We start from the raw sequence: 19978 nt of genomic DNA, 5'->3' as shown, positions 1-19978 counted from the left end.
ATAACCTCTCAGAGGTGAAGTAGACTTTTAATTAAAATACTGAATGCAGAATTCCAAAATACCGGTTAAATATACTGAAATGGTCATAGATTGCCTTTTGAATGGGAAATATCTTTTTTTAATCTTCTGTCTTGAAACAATAAAAACATCAAACGTTTATCCAAAATAAATAAGATTTTTTTGGTGATAAACATACTCAATTTTATCAACTCCTCTATTTAGTAGAAAATCATCCTCTTTTCAAAACTTTGATGCCTAATTCTTTCATGAATTAGTCTAATTGAATCTTTTATGGGGATCTCATGTTGTGAACTGCAACTCCTTTCATACATGCTGAATTACTTTGGGGCTAATGAAATGAGACTCTCTCATAAATAATAAATTTGTTCAAGAAGGACTGTTCATTTTGTCATTAGAGGCTTAGACTCTTATTGCGTGCTTAGACTGCAGTACATTGAGAACCTAATAATTTGTGTTTCTTTCATCATGGATCCTTCATCTGGAAGAGAACAAGAAATTTATTACTGTATTAAAATGCCCAGTAATGAAGGATTTGATATCCAGAATTTCAATGTTAAAATTGATACTTCATGGATTTTCCAGGAATTAGAAGATGCAAGCATACCTGATGAAAAAGTAAACAGTGCTGGAGAAGAGAATTTGAACCTCAGAGTAAAACAGCTGGAAAAGTCAGAGCAAAAACTGAAAGGTGTTCTAGAGGACTACGTGGAGTCAGATTCTGTCCTAAGAAATAGGTAAATAAAAGGGGGTTTTGCACTCAAAATTAATGTGATATGACAAATGTACTCTTCCCTTTGTGCCCCATATACTGGCTGTCAAATGATACATGCAAAACTAGCAAAAAGAAAGACTTTATGTGTTTTTAGGGTGCCTGATAAGATGCATGTATGTGTTTTGTGTAGCTGTCAGAATAGAAATGCAGTATTCAATCTTTTGTTTTTATTGTTTTAATCGGATTTACAGCATGATCTAAGATCTTGTTGCAAATAACCAGACAGCTTTCTCAGGATGTCTAATTCTTAAATACTTCTAAAGTGTAAATTCTGTTTGTAAAATATATCCCTTTCCTTTTAAGAATTAATTTGGAATTTTGTGTTGCAAAAAATTCCGTTGTTTCAGAAAGCTTCATCTAGTTTAGTATGTTGATGCTAATCATTACAGTAGCTAACTGTGCCATTAAGCATTAATTATGTAGTTGACTAGAATAATAAGATCAAGGTTTTAATAGTCAGCAACTGCACTGTTCTAAACAAAGCCAAATAGTTTAAAGGATAGAAAATATAAGTTGCATTCAAAATAATTACTTGTATGATTTCTTAATTGCTTTGATTCATCAAGGGATTTGGCCAGAAGTGTTTTAATAATGGCCTTTTGTCAAAATAATAATGAATCTTTTTTGAAATGGAAGCTTTCATAGGAATAGGCCTATTTTAACAAAGATTTAGGGGAGGGGAAGATGGGAAGAAACTTCTTTAATACCAAAACAAAGAAAGTATGAGAGAACAGTTCAAGGAGAGCAAATGACGAGCTGAAACTTGCCCAGGGTATAGGAAGCCCATTTTCAGGGATCTTGGGTGGCCAGTAGAAAGAAAAGAAAACCTGTGCCTGAAGTTCTTGTGGCTGAAGCACAGACAGATGAGACAAGGAATGATGTAGAAGGCAGAACTGTTGGAAAAAAAAAGAGAAGCAGAGTCAGTAGTTGAAACTAGCCAGGGCAGAGTTTTGGGCTGATGTGGCCCCGTTTCCTTTGATACCAGTGTTAGATTATGCAGTGCCTGTGGTGGGGAGGACCTTATCAGGTTTACTTTGATACATGAATAGGTACTTATTTAATGATGCGTTTTCTATCTGAATCCTGTTGCTTCAGAAATATGTTTTTATGTGAGATTTTTGAATAAAGGTAGTGTTGTTATGCTGGGACGGAGGCAGCTGGAAACTTGGCAGGTAGGGGCAGTAAAACAAAGGTAGAAGAGAGAAATGAGCAGGGGAGCCGAGTGGAAGACTGTTGAAGGTTGAATGAAGAAATTCAAGGAAGAAGATATGGTACAGCACAGTCCTGAGGGGCATAGGGGGTAATGTGTGCATCTCTGAGATGAGAAGAGGAGGCTCTAGTACCTGCCACAGGAGATAAGAGGCTGGAAGAAAATTCTCAGGAACAAGAAAAAGTTCTTTTAGAATTAACAACTGTTTAAAGCATTGAGAAAATTTTGATGTGTAGGCTGAAAACGGACAGAAAACCTTAAGGAAAACATGAAGCTTGCTCTCATAAAATTATCTTAGGTATTCCTCCTGTGTAGAGGAATCCCATCACATCACACCATATCATGTTACACTACCATTTTAATAGCAACAGGCGAAGTGAACCTATATTTTATCAAAATCCAGCTTTGTGGACAAAGTCAATACAGTTATGCACTATAGGTTTCAGTACCCACTGTGAGGTATGTTACAATTAAGATGTTTTCCCTTTAGTCAGTAAAACACACAGTTACTTGTGGGTTACCTGTAATCGTAATTTTGATGGGAAGCGTTTACTGTCATCATAAAATTTGAATTTGCTAACTGTGAACGTAGCAAAATCCTATGATCAGATACATAGAGACCAACGTGTTGTGGTTGTGTTTATGGTAAGATGTTACGTCATATAGCATGCCAAGCTTCAGTGAACATGAATCTTGTAAATGTGTTTGCTTATGGTTTTCATATTAAGCCAGCAGAGAGAGAATGAACATAGACGTTGTCTTTTACATTTTTGAGAGTCTCCAGTGTAATGTGCAAACCCCAGTAGACTTGTTAAGAATTAAGTGTTTATTATTAGTGATCAACAATTTGTTACTATTTTATTGTTGGGAGAAAAACGGAAAAATAAAGATAAATTAATGGATTGCTGATGACTGCTTATCCATCTAGAACTGTACTGTGTGGTATTTACTTGGCAAAGATCTTCATTCTCACTATCACAGGATGAAAGAGCTGGAGCTGTCACACAAAACACTTCTTGTGACGATTGATCAACTAAACTTGAAGTTGCACCGGGTTGAAAATGCAAATGTGCGTGTTAAAGGGAAACTGCGAGACATTCAGGAGGACCTGATCAACTTGGTGAGGAGGATATTGTTTCAAATGACCTAGTTTAGCTTCTCTTTGTGGTAATAATTTATAAGTCAATCATCTCATATCCAGTGACCTCTCTGGTTTTAAGCAGTAAATCATCTCAGCCTTTCTCTTTTCCTGCAACCAGAGGAATCAGAAGAACTTTTTGGTCTTTTTTGCCCCACTTTCTATTTCTCTAATACTTTTGACAGTATCACCATTATTCCTCTCACTCAGGCCCTTGATCTCTGATATATGCTCCCACTTCCCTCTTTCTCCCCAGAACCCACTCAGTGTACTCCTTCTCCCTAAGTCAGACTTTATCTTTGCAGCCCCATAATGAAGCTTTTTTTTTTATTCCCTACCCCATGTGATAAAACAGCACAACAGGGCTAACACGGCCTGTTTTCTGTATAAAATGCAGCTGCTCAGCCCGTCAGATGAGTCTTGAATTTGCTCATGCATTTTCAAGCTGGGCCCCACCTGCTGTTGCATCCACTCTAAGCTTCCTGCTTAGCTTTGTGTCCTCTTCCAGCTTTCCCAGACTGGTTTGGGTCTTACCTTCTTTCCTGTCATGCATTGTCATGTGGGCCACCACTCTGCAAACCCCCGCCGGTGAGAGCCTCCTCCGCAGAGTGCCCTTTGCTGGAGCAAGCTGACCTGCTCCCTCATAGCCAAGAACATCCCTCTGCTGATTGCATATGCCCTCGCAACTCCCTCTCCCCCGTGCCTGTTCTGAAATTGTCAGCTCTGCATGGAGAGCCTTCAGTTCTCCCGAGTGCTAGCACTTCTTCACAGAAATGTTTTGTATCAGGAAGGTCAGCTGTCGGCTGATCACATATACAACAGGCATTTTTACCTAGTTTGCACAGCTCATTGGATGGATCCATGGCAGTGGAGAAAGAAGGAAAGTTTTTCAGGGACAGTCTACAGTGAAACAATGCCTTTTGATTCTATTTATCATAAGACACACTTTCATTTTCTCAGCATTTTAGGTCAAAGTTGAATACTCTGACAGGACACTAGTACCATGCGGCAAGACTCATAAGAATGAACAATAGTCTTCGCTTTTTTAATTAAAAGTGACATATATTTTTCAAGACTCAGAAAGCTTAGACAGACATATATTCCCATCAACAGTTAACCAAACAAAGTATTATCCCACACCCACCTGACTTTGCATAACATTTCAGCCTAGTGTTCCTCCTGTACTGTCCTTGTCAGTGAACCCCTCAGACGGGAAAGTACCGAAGAACAAAAAGACTAACCTAAAGAAGTCCTCGAAGAAATACAGTAATGTCTCACTGCCTTCAGTCTTGCTTCAAAGTTGCCACAATGGCCCTGTGATACTGGTGGCTCTTACTCTGCTCAAAACAAGGGCAGCATGGGCAGCATGAAAGTCTCCTTTGGCTTTCAATGACATCTTTCACCTCTGTGTGTCTCTGTGTTCAAACACACTTTGGTGCAAATGAAAATACCAAAGTCTTTCTCAAACTGATTCAAAAGGCATCTGTTCCTTTCTCCTTTTTCAGGGGGTTCTTGCAAGGAGCTGACAGATGATGGGTATGCTGAAGGCAAAGGGCAAAACCTTGGTCCCTGGAAAGTGCATGTTCTGTTTTCTATAGTAGAACCACAGCTTCTCTGCCTGTAACATCTCAGTGCTACACTACTGTCAGTGTTAAGGATCTGTTACTGTGTAGTTCAGCGCCAGCTGTATGAATTCCAGTTCAAAGATTTCTTTTGATTTAATATGTACTGTAGAACGTGCAAAAGAAAGTGTTTTAAAACTTCCTGTATTTTATATAGTAGTAGATGATGTGGGTGAGTTTGTGTTTTGTTTGTTTGTTTCCTACTGAGATGTTTCAGTGATGGCTGAAATGACAAAACAGTAGGTCAGTTTTGCTCTAAATGCAGGTTTTTACTGGCTTTAAAAAATTTATACTTATGTCATTCCTGAGTTTTCAGAAAACAAGGGCAAAATTATTGCAAAATTAAGAAAAATGATAAGGGAAGAAGAGATTTGGTATTAAGATGTTAACCATACAACTCACTGAAATTACAGGTTGAAACCCAAGAAAAGTCAGAGAAGAAGCAAAAGGAAAAATTGCATTGGCTTCAGGAGCAGCTAAAGACAAAAGAAGATGAAATAAAAAGCCAGTCAGGGTATTTTGAGCACTACAAACAAAGGCAGAGACAACAAACAGCAGTGCTGAGAGAAAGGGAATGTTACCTTCGGATTGAGGTATCTCGGCTGGAAAAGCAAGTCCTTGATCTTAGTGCCCATATTGCTCTTTTGACATCCAAGTTAGAAGAGGGAATGGTGCAGTATTTCCAGCAGAAGCTGGAATCAGCATCCATTGGGACTCAAGGCTATAAACACTCTGATGTGGAAGTAATGGAATTGAAAACTTGCATTGAAAATGTGGAGTGTGACATGAAAAGCCACCTCAAGGCCTTTCAGCAAAATCTGAAGTTCTTAAGAGAAAAAGAGGAGGACAACAGAAGAGAACAGGCAGACCTGCTGACTGAACTCCAGTGCTCTCAGGACACTGAAGACTTTCTCAGAAGAAAATTGGAAGAATCTTGCCATCAAGTTTATAGTCTGAAATTATCTGAAATCAAACTACAGGAAAAAATGGAAGAGCTTTTGGATGAAAATAGGGCTTTAAAAGATCAAGGTAGGGTGACACTGAAAAATAAGAAAGAGAAGGACTCACAACTTACAGGATTGGAGAATGGAGATGACAGTGTTGACCTGGTAAGTAAAAATAAGGCAAAATATAATTAGCTTTTATCTTTCTATCACCCTGGATTACACTTGTCATTAGGTGTGCAATCAAGATGCAAGTGTGAGGCTTTTTCTTTCCTGCATTTCTTTCCTTTATTTCTGTTGATGCGTTAGTACTTCACAGTGTCTAATTCACACTCACTGGCATCAGTAGTTGGAGCTTCATTGCATCAGTGCTTTTATTAGGTGCACATTGAGGGCACTTCACAAATCTTCTTTCCTTAAGTTTTTAAGTGACGTGCCCAAGGCAAAAGGTCTCACTCAGTTGGCACTAGAACTAGAGCCTAGAAGACCTTCGGAGACCTCTGTCTTGTGGACACCATTCAGTGGAGGAATACACATATGGTTGGGTGAGTTTTCACGTGTTATTCATGCCCAAATGCTGAAGAAAAAAGCACAGCTGACAATAAATCTTGTCTATGGATTTTCTGGATAATGGTAAACAAGGGCAGATGGATATAGTATTCATGACTGGGAGTGAGTTGAGATATTCAATGGTTTGCAGCTCTGTAGCGTTGTGATACGCCCTGAATACACTGAATAGGACTTGTTTGCTTCAAGCACTTCACTCCAGCATTGCATGGGAAAGCTCTGCATATGCTGTAATATGGCATTCAGCTTCTGCCAATTCATTTTGCTGACAAAGAACAATTCTTTTCACAGAGGGGACTCAAACAAAGTTTTGTTCTTTATGCACTAAGGTGGAGGGTAGAGGATTTGTTAAATACAGTGAAATCAGCTAAGCCTCACACTCGGCCACTCCATTGAAATGGTGACCTGATATCCCAAGAACTCTCCTGGTTTTAACTGCAGTTAACCAAGAGGTAATGGGCATGAACAAAACCCCTGTAGTATAGGAGGGCAATCAGAACTGGGAGAAGGTAGAGAGGATCTTTTGTCCGTAAAAGCTAGAAGAAATAAAGACAAAGTTTTTAACCTGGTAGTTGAATGCACCTTTGCAGACATGGTTATTTTGTACCATTAGTGACTCTACACTCCCAAAGAAGTGAACTCCAAGGATGTTGTCTTTGTGTGAGAGAGAAAGAGTGGTAAGATCATCCTGCAGTAACCATCACACATGAGTGACTTCTGCGGAGAGCTCAGAAGCTGTGCCTCACAGCATGTGTCCCCATAGCTGCCCTGAGGTGGCAGAAAGACTGACTGCTGTTGCTTATTTTTATACTTAACCTGAGCCACTGCTACGGTACTTTAACTAGTGAGTTCACTTTTTCTTGGGAATGAAGAATAAGGTTTGAAAATATTTTAAGAAATTTCTAGGGGGACTTGCACTGTCTTGTAAAGAGGTACAACAACCAAGTGCACTATGAGGAGACCACACAGCTAAAATGAGGAGGAGTGAGGGCTTTCAGAGCCAAGGAAGAAATACTGGAGAATTACTATTGGTTTGAGAAAATTGAGAAAAGGAGAAAGTAAATGTTGAGTTATTCGAAGGTGTGAAAGCAAGATATATCAACTAATTGCCGGAGACTAATCCAAAAAGTCTTCAAGAAACAGGGCTAAATCTCTTTCATTCTATGCTGTACCCTAATAAAAGGTTATTTTTTCCTCTACACAAAGTTTTCTAACCATTTCTTTTCTAAGTATTAATTTACAGCTGTGTTGTTGTAGGAGGGTACTGAGTGTCAGTTACCCAGTCTTTGGTATAAATGAACACACCATAATTTGCATTAAGCTGGTTTACTTTGGTCTGTTGCACAGTAGGTTGTGTTCCTTAAATGCTGTGTATAGCATCACCAGCATCAAATCTTGTGCCTTCTGCATTTCTGGTTTTCTTTTCCTCCTCTTTTGGTACTGCTACTAATTCACTTGGATTTTTCTAGTAGAAAATGGCTTGAGATAGCAGGTAAAATAATTCAAGATCTATGATAAAAGGAGGAGGGAGACATCTGGTGTTGTACTGTAAAACTGAAGACGGCTTTTCCCCCTTATCTTGTGTTTTACTAGCACCTGTTAAATTACAATTTCCTAATCTCATTACCTTGATCTTGTAGTACTCAAGCCAAACTAGTTACAAGAAAAATCCTACCTGAGCTCATTATACTCCATCAACAGAAATAAAAGTGAGAAATTGTGTGCAGCACAAGAAAGGTTTTCAGGCTGTTACTTTTCTGGAAAGCTGCTTGTATATAATTTTTCAGTGAAAGGGCAAATGGGATCATTTGCCTATTTCACAGCCAGGAAAAAAGTAGTTTCTGAAGACAGGCTTATCAGACTCCTATGAAATACACATGATATGAGATTCGTCAGTAAATATCATGTCATTTAAATGCTAAGCACATCAGTTATTCTTGAAAACTAGCCTTAGTCGTTATTGCATCTTCATGCAATAATATTGGATCTAATCAGCTGTTTTGTTTTGGTATTGTAGAGGTGAACTGCATCTCACAGAGGGGTGTAGTCACATAATTCTTGTCGGAAATTTGAATTTCCAAACTTGGTATCAGGATCCTGTCTGCAATATTCCAATTGCAACCTATGCCTGAAAGAAAAATGCACGAAAAGCAGGTGGTTCCATGTGGCTGTGTCTTGATTTATCAGACAGTTTCTAGATGTGATTGTTAGGGGTCTGTTGAAGGTGTTGGTGATGGAAAAGTATGAAACACCAAGCGATGCACCTTTCTACCGCTTTCAGGTGACAGCTGAGGTCTTGATTTCACAGTATGTTGCTCCTGGCATCCAAGCATTGTATCTTTTACATCATTTTGTGTAACTTTCTTTGACAGAACCCACAAATCAATAAAGAAATGGTATCTGGGAAGAAATAAAGGCGAACTTGCAGGAAAGGAATGAGCATGTTTCAAGGAATTAACACTAGCTTCAATATTACTGAGAAAATGAAGGAAGAAATCTTGGAAGTGTTGTGGTTTCCACTTAAGTCATGACTCCCAGTCAAGATCTCATAATAGAGCACTATAATGTGGCAGCTGACTTGGGTTGAAATCAATATTATTCTCACTGGTGATCCTGTAGAAAATCAAAGTGGCTTTTTCTGACTCACTATAGACTGAAGACTTTGAAGTCATTGCCTTTCCCATCTGTATGTAATTTTAAAGCTGCAGCTCAGCCCAAAGGGACCAAGTTCGTTTTCTGCTGGCATTTGATGCACTGCAGTGCAGGAAGACAAAAGTGACTGTGTTGGCTTGTTTTCTGCACTGTAGCTGTGTTGGCTACCACCTCCAATATGTGTTTTGTTGAGAAAATCAAACCTGAGTCTTCTGTTCACTAAAAATAAGAACAGTGCATGTGAAATGTGACTTGCTCTGTATTAAGCAATGAGGGTATCTGCTTTGTACCAGAAATTGTCACAATTTCCAAATTCAATCAGGGAGTCAAGATAAATGTCAAGAACAGAATATGAAATTTACAATTAAATTATCAATAGAAAAGAAAATTGTGTTTGGAACAATTATGCTACTTTGAGTTCTTCCAACCTAGGAACAGTTGTCTTTGTAGCTGGGCAATGAACTATTAGTCTCATTCCCTACTTGATTAGACTTTCTTTTCTCTTTGTTCATGAGCATACAATTTAGTCTCTGTTCTGACAGCGTTTCTTCCTTAACTCATTGTAAAGTATGAAGGAAACATTAGGGGAAAATTTAAACCCATGACATTTACTGGAAAATGTTGGCATGAGAAAATTGTATGAAATAATAGCAATTATAATGAAATAATTGGTCTTTTGAATGTAAAATAGCAAAGGAAATTTATGTGCCTGTTTTTCATATCACAAACACTGTATATTTATAATCCGGTTTTTTTTCTTTTCCTCCTCCTTTTCCCATTAAGAATGGAGATCTAACCCAGGAAGACGTTCAAAATCTGAAATGGGGAGCAGTCTTGGATTCACTCAGAAACAGAGCTACTGAAACTCCAGTTGTGCTGCTACATGCTAAAGAGTCTGGTATGAAAATAAATGAGAAATTTTGCTTTCATTTCTGTGCAATAAAAGTGAAGATGATTTATTCATGTGGTGTGCATGACTTAGAAGGTATAAGACCTTCTAAAAACCTCCTAAGCTGGAAAACGTATTTTGGGAAGGTGAAACAACAACTATTTGCCAGTATGATACTAGCGTTTAGATATGAGCTTTCTGAAGAAATCCTAGAACTTTCAAGAAGCTACAGAGATGAGGAATTAGGAGATACTTCCCATGTCCTGGCTGAAGTATCGTGTTTGGGAATGCTGTGCAGCAGTCAGATTCATTTTTCAGACCAAATAATGTGAAAGCTCTGATCTTGGCAATTTGTATCAGGTAAATTCTTCCAACATAAATTAATGGAAATTTTGTAGCAAATTTCAGTGTTATGCAAATGCAGATCTGCACTGAGTAATTTTAACCTGCAAGTTTAACCCATAAGTTTTAATCTACCCACTGTAATGAGATATATTTTCCATTTTTAAATGCTTTGAGAACTAGGGGGGAACCCCAAATATACCTTATTTTAGAGCTTAATCTTTTTCTGGTGGAGTTTGTTTTCATTTAATGTCTCTGCTTCATTGGTGATCTATTTTTCTGGTAGAGAAGGTAGTTTTGAGCATACTCTCACTAAAATACTTTTCTGTTAAAAACACCTGGTCAGATGTTTTGGGGGTTGTTTTTCATGTAACTGTCTGGGAGCGGCATTACACTTGTACAGTGCTTTACCATAACAGAAACACTGGGATGTAGCTGTGACGGGCTAAAGCAGATGGAGGAGCAAGCAGAACTTCTACCAGTTTTGGAACACAATTCCAGTGCTTTTGAAAAAGTTGCTGGTCTAGCTGAGATTGAGCAGGTGAGAAGAAAGGTTACCACTATACTTGCTGTCTTTGTGCACAGTGGGTCTGTGAATTTTGAGATAAAATGAAGAGTTGGTGTATTTAAAGATGAATATAAAAGTAGCTTTAATTCATAGCTACTAAAGATGTTATTCAAAATGAATATAGGTGTGCATTAAGAAAATGATTGACTTATTTATACCTTATTTGTATCATTTCTGTCAATGCAAATCTTTAAATAATTTGAAAACCCTTTATATGGAAATATTTTTTCTCATCTGTCTATAATCAAGTATTTTATGGAAGAAGTGAAAAATAAATTATGATTAGCAACATAGAATGATATCTCTTAGCTTATATTTTTCAGTTTGAAACATTTCTTTTTTGCTGTTACCAGGTTACCCTTGGAACAAAGACAGCAGGGACTCGAGAAGATAGTTTCACATTGTTCAGATGTACCCCAAGTTATCGTGCAGCAAGACTGCTTCCCCCTTGCTCTGAGAAGTTAACTAACAATGGGACAAGTAAGGGAACCAAAGATGAAGAAAACTTTTCTCTCTTGAAGGAACAAGCTATAAATCTACCAGCAAAGATATTCCCTGTTCCTGTGGTTGAAGCTGTGATGAGGAAGAAGCTCCAACTTACCTTGTTAGAACCTGAAAGCTACCACATATCAGCTGTCACCACTGTGAAAAAAGTGAGAGGTTTTGATTTCTGTGAGGCAAATATCAATCTTTGCTCTGATGCCCTCTGCCTTGTTGCAGAAGGAGGATTTTCTGACAAAGCTTCTGCACTTCTTCATGGAAAGATGCCTTGCACTGTGACTGAAATTTTCACATTATCTCCGGAAAAATACAACATGGAAAAACATTGGGAAAACAAGCAAATTCTGCCAGAAAGCATAAATGAAAACAAATGTCTGGATAAAACTGTTGATGATGGAAAGTATCATCAAAAAATCTGTAGAGGGAGAGCTAAAGGAGAAGAAATACAGAATGAGAAAGTCCAACCACAACAGGTGACCTGTGTTCCTGAGGAAAGTTCTAAAGTTTTATTTAAACATGAATTGATCAGGCCTGGGAAGCAAGGAATGGAAGCAAAAGACAGCCTCAGTAGCCCACAGGATGTCCCAATATTACCTGTTGATTTTAAAGACTTAAAGAAGCATTTTAAAGGGAGCCCTGAACTAATGGAGAAACAAGGAAACCTCTCAGAAATCTGCACCTCTGATGTGAATAGGGTATACAATGGAGAAGACATAATCAAAATGGAGGAGAAAGGAGAGCAACCTCAGAAACCAACTCACCAAACAAACCCTTCCAGCAACGCTGGCCTGAAAGAAAGGAAAGACCAGACCCTGAGACTATGTGAACCAAATAAGAATTTCTCATGTCAAAAAATAGCTGCTGAAGACATGCAACATGCATACTCTCAGAAATTTTTTTGGTCAGAGGAAGAGAGGTATCTGGTAAACATATTGTCTCCTATGCAGGAGAGGGCTGTGTGCTTAAACAAACTGTTCTTGCCAGGTAGCAATTTTTATGAGAGTTTCTGTCATCTGTCACCACTGGAAACTGGTAATGAATGTAATGTGAAGATACATGCGCTGGAAAAAGTGGTGGCAGTGTGTTCTCAGAAGATATTTCTACTGATGCAAGAGAATGAGAATTACTCAAAAAAAGTCTGTATGTTACAACAGGAGAATGAGAGATATGCTCAGATGATGTGTGCACTGGAAGAGGAGATGGATTCATATTTGCAATACATTTTAGCGATAGATGAAGCTAACGCTGTTTCATTCCAAAACTTACTTAATGAGAAAGAAGTTGCTGGTGGATGTTATAATAACTTATCAGAAGAAAACATCATGAGCCCAGGAACACTTTTTGTTGAAAACTTCTCTAAGAACCTCTCATGTGTTGAAAAGAAAAATTGGTATTCTGAAAAAGGCTCATTGACAATTGCATCAAATAAACTTCCCAGGAGTGTTTTATCCCTGGATGGAAGGAAAATGAAATATTTCCAGCTGCTTTCTGACCTGAAAGAAGAAAGAAGCAGATGCTTCAAAGAAATAGCTAAATTATTACAAGACAAGGAGAACTATGTAGCGAAATACAATGAATTAATACAAGAGAGAGAGAGAAATTTAGAAAGAATATCTCTTTTAGAAGGTGAAAAAGAAACTTTATTGGGATGTTTGGCACAGGTAAAGTGTGAACAAGACAAATACAGGACCTTGGTTTCAGAACTTCAAGAGTGCAAAACCAGCTGTTATCAAATTATTTCTGATTTACAGGAGGAACAATGTGCACTGGAAAGAGAAATAGAGAGAATCAAGAAAGAAACTTCAGAACAGCTTGACGAATTTCAGAAAGCAAATGCAAAGTTTATTTTAGAAAATAACAAATTAAAAGAATTAATGTCTTCTTTGGGTTTCACCTATGAAGAGTTGACAAAAGATAAAAGTTTGGGAACAAAGGAAAAGATAGTAGTAAAACTAAAAGAAAAAGGTCAACAACATGGTCTTAAGCCAAAGAAAGTTGAAACAGCATGTAGTGTAACTCAGACTGAAGAAGAAGGAGCTCTGGTTATAGACCCCTCGAACTGTTTCCCTGGAAAAGAGGTAAATAATAAGAATGAGGAATGTTATCAAGCATGATCTTCTACAGAAAGGGGGACATAGAAATGTCACTTGGAGGACAAAGCTATATGAACTTTGTAATATAGAAAATGCTGTAATTTCCCATGTGCTGGAGATCTGAGGTGCTAAAGTTAACTTTGAAATAGAAGGCAAAATACCAGAGAGTTTTCTTCTGAATGTTGTATTAGAGAATTTTGAAGTGATAGAGCAAGCTACAAAGTTAAAAATAAGAATGCATTGTTCAGGCATTTAAAAAAGTATTTATTTTATTGCAAGAATAAAAGCTTCTGGTAGAGCAAATTAGTTTCCACAAAATTCTGTTACGATGGTGAAGTATTCAGGGTTGTGAAACAATCGTGTCTTATTGAAATGTATGCACATGTTCACTTACTAACTTTTATTCTGATAGGGTCTATTTTTTTTACTGTTTTGATTTTCATGAAACATATGCCTAAAGTAAGGATCTTTACTTGTAGTGTATTTCTTGCCCATGTTTCTCCTCTGTAATCATGAGTTACACCACAGCGAATTTCTGTGGAGATTACTATGTTCTTGTAAAAGCAGAATTATTACTTCAGTTGAGAATAATCAACAGGAAAGATTTATCTCTAATATCTTGATTTTATGCAAGTGTTTTTAGTGATTCAGAAGGAAACCAGATATTGTTCTGTAAAAACCTGTGTGCCATTTTTTATGGGTGAGAGGAGTTACATCTTTCTGTTGTGTATCCAGGGCAGCACGTCTGAAAGCTACAGTGTGATGAAAGAGCAAGTCGAAAAGGCAAAAGAGGAACAAAAAATACAGCAAAAGGAATTAGAAAAAACAAAAAAAGAGGTAACCTCCTACTCTGATGTAATTCTGAGGACCAAATTTGTTTTCTTTCTTCTTTTCTTACATGGCTGTTCTTCTTTCTGCCAGGATTTAACACTTTTACAAAACAGGGAAGCCTCTGATCTGCAGAACCAAAATGTACCTTTGATCTTTCAGTTAAGTGGTGAATTCCACAGTCATTTGTGGTTGGCCAGATCTTCAAGAGAAGCTGCATTCCTCCAGCACACTTTGACAGAAGCTGAGTGCTTGACAAAGACACACAAAACAAACTATCTGCTGTGGCCATCTCTGGGCAGGCTGCTTCCCTCCCCTCACTAGGAGTAAGGAGGAGTAGAAGGCAGTAGAAGCACTGAGGATTATGGCAAACCTGAATTCAAAGTCATTTTTGAATGAGAGGCAAAGTGATTTAAAAACTGACAGTGTCAGGGCGTCTCACTGCATCCAGTGATGGCGCAAAGCATGCACGCTGCCCCTTTTCTCAACATCTATGTCGTAAACACAAAGTCCAACATCACCTTCATGGAGGCTTGTTTGGATGGGTAGTTCTGCGCTTGTGTAAAGTAAATCTGCAGTTTTAATACCAACAGAGGAAGCTTTCAGTGCTGCGCCTTTCGGAATGCATTAGCTTTCACATTCCTATTTTTTATTGAACCATCTCCACTCTATGCTTATCTAAGCAGAATGTATTGCTTTTATGGCAAGTGTATATTTATGGGACTGTTTCATGCAGTAAAAGGCATTGCTCAGACTCCCTGCGGAAAAACCACTGGTAGTAACAAGTGTGGAGTATGTAAAAGAGCAGTAGGATTAGACATGGTGGTGTATAAAATGGTTGTCCTTTGACAGCTGCTTTATAAGACTTCCCAGATTTCAGGTGAGGCAACTGGAATGAAGGGGAGGGTTTGGATGACTGATGGATGGTTAAGTAAGGACTTCTGACCTTGTAATTTGAATATGAAGAGATCATTTGATTATTTTTTTTTTTTTTTTTAAATCTGCTTAACTGGAGTCCTTCTAATACTTTTGTGTGTTAAAAGGAAATTGTGTGTTACAACACCTTCCTCAGTTTACTTTAAAGAATGTGAAGCCTTTGCTTTCAGAAGGGAAAAGAAATGATCTATCATATGGGGGAAGGAGTCTGCTGTCAGGCAACGAGCTGATCTGCTGAGTGGTTTGTTTGTGTTTCGGTGTTGGTTTTTTTCAAAACTACATTTAATGTGTGTAAGTGGAGAAAATGCATCCTAGAAAAATATAAAGGTGAACATATGGAGGGGTTTTTTTCCTCCCTTGCATTTTTCATTTCTGACATTTCTCAGGAAGATTTTTTTCCTCCTAACTGATAAAATCTTAGTTTCCGTTTGCTCTGAGGGCTTTCAAAGACATAATCTCTGAAATTCTGAGTACCTTCACCACTGCTTTTTTTAGCTTTATTTGGAATACTCAAGGTAAGTTCAAATTTAGAAATCAATTTAAAAATTAATCTGTTTTTCTGCACAGGTTTAGTTAGATATGTTTCTGTAAGACTTACTGTAAGAGTCTTACTCATTTCTTATAAGAAGATTCTAGTGTATTGTGTAATTCCATTTATTTTAATCAATTTACAACCGTTTAAAATTTGTGATGTGGAGATCAGACTCAAGTCCGTGGTTGTAAGCTGCTATTGAAAAGTGATACCACTGCTAGACTAATTATACACAGTAATGTTGCTTTTTTATTCTTCCTGTTAGGCTCAGAAGTGGTACAGAGAACTTGGCTTTGCTGAAACAAGATACGAAGAAATCAAAACTCGTTTGACACAGGCTCTCTCAGAATTAGACCATCTTAAACAAGAAGTTGGGGACAAAATGCTTGGAAAGCAGTACTGCAAATTAATGGTAAGTATGTAAATGGAATGGAGAAAAGCATATTCCTTGGGAGGGAGTGTTTTGAATGCAGAGACACCCATTGTTGTAACTGGCAATAGATTTAAAGCGAGTATAGAGCACCTAGAGCCACTGGAACTACAAACTTGGAAGTGAGCAGATATTATGCAAGGTAGACCGTCTGTCTACAGGATAGTCCAAACTCCGGGCTCTGCGTGGGCTTTACAGGCACCTCCATTTTTTACGACTCTTGTCCTGCTCTCTTTAGGCAGAGTCATTTTCTGAGGCATGGATTTTCAGGTGGCCTTAATGAAAGCTGTTGGAGGAGTCTCCAGTGTTTCCAGTATTTGGCCTTTTTGCCTTCTAGCCCCAATTACTAGATTTGGACAGGCAAAACAACGCTGTGATGCCGGGCACTTTGTAGAGCAACTTCCACTGCCAGTGAGCAGGTGGTGTGGATTAATGGGGAGTCAAAGTCTGTAACTAATGCATGTGGCCCAAGTGTGTATCCCCAAAATCTGGGAAATTGTTCTATCACATGGGGGAGAGAAAGTCTCATTGGAATGCATCTATATCACAGGAATTCTGTTTTTGCTGTAAATGAAACCTTTTTGAATTTTCAGGTGGTTCTGTGTCTTGATAAAGTTTTTAAGTTTTTCACCAAAATTAAGTGTTTTATGGAAAGATTTTTAATTATTGAATAATGGCCTGGAAGCAGCTTTCTTAAAGACTTTTCAGCTAGCTCTGAAATTATTTCTGTGCTCCTTAACAGGAAAACTGCAAAGAAGTAATATGCACCTTTCATCAGCTGCAACAGCAATTTTGTAGCAACCTACGATATTTGCAAATTCAGTTTGAACAGGTGTCCTGGTTTCAGCTGGGATAGAGTTAACTTTCTTTCTAGTAGCTGGTATAGTGTTATGTTTCAGATTTCATATGACAATAATGTTGATAACACACTGATGTTTTCAGTTGTTGCTCAGTAGTGTTTAGACTAAGTCAAGGATTTTTCAGCTTCTCATGCCCAGCCAGCAAAAGGCTGGAGGGGCACAAGAAGTTGGGAGGGGACACAGCCAGGGCACCTGACCCAGACTGGCCAAAGGGGTATTCCATACCATGTGACGTCATGCCCAGTATATAAACTGGGGGGAGTTGGCCAGAGGGGGATCGCTGCTTGGGCACTAACTGGGCATTGGTCAGCAAATGGTGAGCAACTACACTGTGCATCACTTCTTTTGTATATTCCAATCCTTTTATTATTATTATTGCCATTTTATTATTGTTATTATTATCATTATTATCATTATTAGTTTCTTCTTTTCTGTTCTATTAACCTGTTGTTATCTCAGCCCACGAGTTTTACCTTTTTCCTTCCGATTCTCTCCCCCATCCCACTGAGGTGGGGGGGGTAGTGAGTGAGAAGCTGCGTGGTGGTTAGTTGCTGGCTGGGGTTAGATAGATATGGCTTCGGGAGAAAATAAAAACAAATGCTGGAAAATGTAAAGATTCTGGGTTCAGGGCTGAGGGTGTAGTTGGCCACCTGCAAGTCCTATGCAGTTATTTCATATTAGCTTGTACACCCCACACGGCACTATGCGCTGATGTTTTGACAATAGAATTCTGACTCTTGAAAATGAAGCACAGATTTTTCATACCATTATGATGTATTGGCATGTAACATTTTAAAACAATGAAATCTATTTCAAGTAATAAGAAACTCCCAAACTGTTTGAGAATAAACAGAAGTGTGTCATGGTGTTTTGTTTAAGCTAACGCTTAAGCTTTTGGGGGCATTTTTGGGCAATGGAGCTTTAACCGTTTTGTTTGGGGACAGTCTGGGGCAATTATTGCTTATTTTATTGGTCACTGAATTGAGATGTTAATTATTTCTATGACTCACATGGGAATAAAATTCATCAACCTTGATAGAATGTTTTTACACTGGAAAAAGTGCAGGTCAGCCTTTCTTCTGGAAAAAACCCCAACAAACCCCAACCAAAAAAACTCCCACTTTTAAATCCCTCCAATAACTAAACTTTTCATGTTAGTCTTTATTAATCAGTAGTATATATTTATGCAATACTGCGAAGTTGTTTGATTTGGATCTGACTTCTTCATCCAATTTAATTATTTGTTGTAGGGTTAATGTCAAATTGTTGAATATACGTGTCTCATTCCAGGATCAAAGATGCAGTACATGTACATCACAGAACTGGGTTTATCCTTTAGTTACACTGTTTGATGGCACAACTAATTATCTGCATGACTCAAGTCCATTATGTCTGAACCAAAGGGTATTGATTTTATTGGCACAATTAAGCAAATAGTACAGATAGAAGATAGACTAGATATATTTTAACAAAGGTTGTGACTTTATTTCAATAATTGCCTTTTAAAAATAAACTTTTTAATGTACACCAAGCTGTCAATAGTAGGGTTTTGTGAAATTGTTAAAATATGACCTAAATTTTTCTAGATAAAAGAAAAAAAAACTGTTTGGCACAATGATTATCATGACCTACCTTTCTAGCATAATTTTATTTCCTGAGGGCTGTTTTGTAGACCGGTGATCCTGTTCTTATTTTCAGTTAGTTGCCACCCTTGTCCAAAAGTGCTTTTCATCCCACAAAGTTATTAATAAACTCTGATACAGCAAATCTCAATAATATATGCTTTTTCCTGTTCTAAACTTAATTTTCTGGAAGACCTCTGTTTGTGATACTTGAAAGAAGTGCAGAAAGAAGAGCAGTCTGGACCTAGAACCCAAGGGTGGGAGGTCTTTGAGAAATGACATGTTTTGAGCATGTCTTTTGGGACTTTGTACATATCTTATGTATGGCCAGGGATCCTAGTTCTCCGCTGAGACTTCAAAAGGCTGTCATGATATTCTTCATTGCAAGTAAAAGAGAGCAAAGATAATATACTCCAAGTTTACTGCTAGGACTCTTTGTTTCAGTGGTGTTGCTAGCAGAGGAAATACCATTTGCATAAGAGTATTTGGGGAAATTTTCTAGGATGTTGAGGTGGCCTTCTGAACTGTGGTGCTGTGGTAGAAGTTAGGAGAAATATAGGGAGCAGGGTACTATTTACGGCTTTGAAAATGAATACATGAATTTGGCATGAAGTGCACACAGTAAATAAAGTGCCAGGCTTCCCTGGTGAACCCCCGATTCCTGTCATGGCCTGTAGCCAAAAAAGTCATATTCCTTCTCATTTTCTCACTGAGTTTTCAGATAAGCACTGCGCAGACAAGAAGAGGAAGATTTTATTTTTATTTTCAATGTTTAGGCACCAACTTCAAATACGAGAGATCTTGCCAGGCTTTACAGGAATGCAATGTGTTAAATGCTACATTTTGGGCTTAGTTATCCTTTGGCTATTTCCCAGTTCCAGCTGCTGGGTCCTACACCCTTCTGGAGCTTGACCACACAATCCATGGTTACTGTTAACTGGGACATCTGATAGACTGATCATAAACAAACCTTGTATGCCTCATTTGTGCTTTGAAACTGCAGAAAACTGCTAGCAGGTCAGCAAAATGCAAAAGGAAAGGGGGTACTTCTCTCTGTCTTTTACCTTCAAGCAAATTTTTTAGTTCCCCACCTCTTTTTCCATTAAGCATCTTTAGTTAGGGAGTGTTTCCATTTTTTATTTAACATACTTTTTTTTGTGGGAAAGAAGAAGATGAGGAAAATACCATGTCTCAGACTCATCCTCAGACTTCTGTCACTGCAGCCCTGGTCTAATCAATCTTGATGTGTCCAACATTTGCTATTGTTCTTTTTTCTTAACGCAAGAGGGAGCCAAAAAGTTTGGTACAAAGCATGCACGACTTGAATGCTGTGCATAGAGGACTTGCTTCATTAGGAAGAACAGTATGAAAATGTCATATTTCTCTTTTTATCCGTGCTGCAATGATGTGTTGAAGGCAGAGTGATGTGATCTATCACTTCAGCTTGCTGT

The 19978-nt window shown here is 38.1% G+C and overlaps 1 protein-coding gene across 1 annotated transcript in view; it reads left to right on the top strand.

Annotated features, from left to right (window-relative positions):
* Positions 1-486: 486 nt before the first annotated feature.
* The window catches only part of C3H4orf50 (chromosome 3 C4orf50 homolog), an 81903-nt gene continuing 62411 nt past the window's right edge, over positions 487-19978 (top strand). Inside the window, exons 1-8 of the mRNA XM_049797209.1 lie at positions 487-755; positions 2985-3123; positions 5177-5872; positions 9710-9824; positions 10577-10698; positions 11079-13304; positions 14055-14156; positions 15881-16027. Of these exons, the coding sequence (XP_049653166.1) occupies positions 487-755; positions 2985-3123; positions 5177-5872; positions 9710-9824; positions 10577-10698; positions 11079-13304; positions 14055-14156; positions 15881-16027 (3816 nt within the window). The remainder of the gene's footprint in view (positions 756-2984; positions 3124-5176; positions 5873-9709; positions 9825-10576; positions 10699-11078; positions 13305-14054; positions 14157-15880; positions 16028-19978) is intronic.

The sequence above is a fragment of the Accipiter gentilis genome, chromosome 3 (genome assembly GCF_929443795.1).
Source record: "Accipiter gentilis chromosome 3, bAccGen1.1, whole genome shotgun sequence".
Lineage (NCBI taxonomy): Eukaryota > Metazoa > Chordata > Aves > Accipitriformes > Accipitridae > Astur > Astur gentilis.
The sequence above is the reverse complement of the archived record's forward strand: the minus strand, read 5'-3'. Positions and strand labels throughout refer to the sequence as shown.